Source organism: Alligator sinensis, unplaced genomic scaffold, assembly GCF_000455745.1.
Source record: "Alligator sinensis unplaced genomic scaffold, ASM45574v1 scaffold709_1, whole genome shotgun sequence".
Classification (NCBI taxonomy): Eukaryota; Metazoa; Chordata; order Crocodylia; family Alligatoridae; genus Alligator; species Alligator sinensis.
The window spans coordinates 298568-302120 of record NW_005842208.1 but is presented as its reverse complement, the minus strand read 5'-3'; the positions used below and the strand labels follow the sequence as shown (position 1 = coordinate 302120).

Genomic DNA, 3553 nt, shown 5'->3' with positions numbered 1-3553 from the left:
CGCGCTGTCAGCGCCGGGGAGTGGCGTGCGGCCCGACCCCTGCCCCCGGCCGTGCCGCCACGCGGGGTGCGAAGCTGCCTGGCTCGCTAGGCCGCGGCCCCCAAGTTTTCCCCTGGGGAAGACAAGGCAGTGAAGATAAATGTTCATCCCTTGCCACGTGAGGCTGGGAAGGCAGCAGGTGACCCGGGCTCCCTCCCAGCTCTGCGGGGGAGCGGGGTCATGTCCGCCTCCTCCCCTCCCCAGTACTAGATCCCTGGTTGGGCTCTTAAAATCCTAGATAAAAGTGACTGGAAGGGATCTGCTGAGGCTGCCTTGTACCCCCCACCCCCCACGTGGCCTTGCCATTGCAGGGTGGGCGGCAGGGGCAACCTTTGTACCCAGGCACTACTTGTGGCGCATCCTGACCTGCTGAGCCATGTGCAGATCTGTGCTGAGGCAGGGCTGCTTGTAGGGGCTTCCTTCTACCACCGAGGACTGTATTGATCCAGAGCTGGGCTACTTTCTGTGCTAGAGGAGGTAGTGTTGTGTTGGAAGCCCCAGGCAGCCACCTGCTTGTATCCAAGCCACGGGTCCTGCTGTGATGGGTTGTGTTGGGCATCTTTCCCCAGATCTCTCAGACCAGTTCTCAAGAAGCGGTGGCAGGACAGCCCGACAGCCCTTGTGTAGCAGCACAGGCTGGGGGGCAGAGCTGCCACATTGGGTCTCCCTCTGTCTGCCTAGGTAGAAGTGCAAGCATGAGAGGGAGCCAGGACTCCTGGGTTCTGTCCCTGGTTCTGAGTTGTGAAGTTTAGACTTCCCATGCCCCAGGACAGTGTTCATGCACACATCATGCCGCCTCCCAAGCATATGCAGTGTTGCTCTTGGTGGTGCACATGGCTGTTGCCTGGCTGCCTCAGCACAGGAAGGACTTTACATGGTTACTCCTCCTCACCAGAGGAGTAGAGTAGGGCACTGAGCAGCAACAGGGTGGGAGGCGAGATGAAGGTTTTGCCTTCAGGTGGAAGGAGGAGAAGGCTTTCCCAGTTGTGCCCTGGCACAGTTGGAGGGGTCTTGATTTCACCCCATCCCTCCTAGCCTGCTGTCCTAAACTAAGATTAGCAGCTGTAACACATGGAGGACCAGGTCCTAGCCTGCGCTGCTCCATCATGTGGAGTTCTACATACTGGGAGCTGGAGACCTTACCAGTGGTGTGGACCATAGTACACTAGGAGACATGGCCCCTCACAGGTTGTGCTATATATGTAGGTTGGCTTGAGGGCAGTGATTGTGTGTTGCCGTGTGGTCCCTAACTCCACTCCCTGTTCCGAAACCCCTGTGCTAACCCTACCTCTTTCCCCACAGAACGTGACAAAGAGAACCGCCACCGTAAGCGCAGTCATAGCCGCTCCCGGAGCCGTGACCGCAAGCGCCGCAGCCGCAGCAGAGACAGGCGCAACAGAGACCAACGCAGCGTCTCACGGGACCGTCGGCGACGCAGGTACATGTGGGTGGGGGCTGTATGGTCCCTTCCTGGGAGACCCCTCCCTGCCCTGGACAGGTCTCCCTCCTACACTAGCCTGCAGACCTCACCTATGGCTCATTTGGGCATAACTCGCTCCACCCTGAGGGGTTGCTGCATGCTGGGGCTGCCTTGGAAGAGCTGTGTCTCTGAGCATGGCCTTATGGTTAAAGCAGAGGCTAGGGGCTAGGATTCCTGGGTCCTATCCCTTGCTATGTGAAAGGAGTATGACAAAAGATGTGGAAGTGTGTGTGCGGGTGGGGTAGGAGGGTGGGGGACCCATAGGGGCTAGTCTTGCTTGTGCTGCTCATAAAGCAAGTCCTTCCACCTCTGTGCTTCAGTTTCCTTCCCAGTAAAACGGGGTTCTTTTGCCCTCTGGAGAGTCAGGTGATTGTGCCTTTGCTGCTGGTTTGCCCTAGGACCTGCTGTCAGTGGGCAGGGAGAGGATAAGCCACTTTACCTCTCTGCAAAGGTAGGAGGATGTGATTTAGCCAGTCTCCCCCTAGCCCCCAGGAATATAGGTGTTGGGCTCCTCACTGCAGCACCACTGAAACAGTCTGGGAGATGTTGGCACTGCCTCTGTGTGTTACTGGGCATGGGGCAGTACCTCCGTGCCATCCTTTTTAGTGTTGGTGGGGGGTTCTGAGAACCAGCTCTTCCTTAATTCATCTGGAGGAATGAATTAGTGGGGGAAAGGGAAATGGAAATGGATCTTGGACCCCAGTTCAAAGGGACAGCTCAAATTGTTATCATAGAGCAGAGTGCATCTTCCAAAGTTGTGCCAAGCTGAGTTAAAACCTGGATCAGCCAGACTGGTCTGGTTAAAAGTCGCTTTGCTTGGTGATGAATTGAGTATTGCTGTTTTGGTGCCTACCTTGTCCTTATTGGCCCATGGAGTCTCCCTGGGTAGACAGGGCCAGGGACCCAGATGTCAAAACTGAATCCCTAAAAACAGGGAAGCAGAGAAGGGCACAAACTGGATTTTTTTTTTTCCATTGCAGGTCGCCACTAAGCCTCTCAGGTCCCTTGAGGTAAATATTCTTAACCTCTTTGCTGGGGGAGGAATTGAGGTAGAGTGGGAGGGAGGTGAGGAGAGATTCACACTGGGAACAGAGGTTGGATACTCGCAGTCCTCTTCTGGTCTGAGTGCCCAGAATTATGCGGCCTTTGTCAGACATGCTGTGATAGTAGGAAAGGGTGGCTTGCAGGAACTTGTGGGTTAGCAGCAAAAACAAGCTGCAGTGTGGCCCCTGAACTGCATCCAAGCTGCAAGCCAAGTGCATGAACCTTGTAGTGCAGAGCCAGGTTTAGTAGCCCTGCCCTGATCTCACTTTGCATTCTCTCTTGGCAGCCGCTCCCCCAGGCATGAGAAGAAGAAGAAGATCCGCAAGTACTGGGATGTGCCACCACCTGGCTTCGAGCACATTACCCCCATGCAGTACAAAGCCATGCAAGGTACCTGTCCTGCCTTGGCACCATGCAGTTCCTGTCTGCGTGCATGTCTGAGCAGGGAGGGGGCCCCATGCACTGCACAACCCTGGCCCCCAGCCCTAGGCATCCATGTGCTCTCCCTCCGTGCTATGTCCCTGCTCGCTGTCCCCTCTTGCCCAAGTCCCATCAGCATGGGGGGGGAATTGGCTTTTGAACGTGTGGATTGGTGTTTCTCTCTCCTTAGCCGCGGGTCAGATTCCAGCTACAGCTCTTCTCCCGACCATGACACCTGATGGACTGGCTGTGACCCCTACCCCGGTCCCGGTTGTTGGCAGCCAGATGACCAGGCAAGCCCGGCGCCTCTACGTGGGAAATATCCCCTTCGGCATCACTGAGGTACTGGCGGATTCGGCAGCGTGCTGCGTTTTTACGTCTCTCCGGCTCATTCGCTCTCTGCCTGGGACCTCCTGAAGACTGCCAGATGATATAACCTTTCTTTCCAAAACAGGGCGCCCCGGCACCAACCTTGGGGAGCTGTCTCCAGGAGCACCAGGCAGGGCTATAGGCAGGTGGGGTGTGCAGGCTACTTGGGGATTTAATGTCTCCTTTGGAAGCAGTATCCAG

At 56.3% G+C, this 3553-nt stretch overlaps 1 protein-coding gene across 11 annotated transcripts in view; it reads left to right on the top strand.

Moving 5' to 3' along the window:
• U2AF2 (U2 small nuclear RNA auxiliary factor 2) overlaps positions 1–3553 on the top strand; it is a 21775-nt gene that overhangs the window by 8933 nt on the left and 9289 nt on the right. For 9 of the 11 annotated variants that reach the window (XR_003094792.1, XM_025207751.1, XM_025207754.1 and 6 more), the window contains 4 exons: positions 1342–1477; positions 2500–2529; positions 2850–2953; positions 3174–3325. Coding sequence is in view for 10 of the 11 variants with exons in the window: in XM_025207751.1 (XP_025063536.1) it covers positions 1342–1477; positions 2500–2529; positions 2850–2953; positions 3174–3325 (422 nt within the window). In the remaining variant the exon portion in view is untranslated. The remainder of the gene's footprint in view (positions 1–1341; positions 1478–2499; positions 2530–2849; positions 2954–3173; positions 3326–3553) is intronic. The other 2 variants (XM_025207755.1, XM_025207758.1) reach the window with 1 other exon arrangement.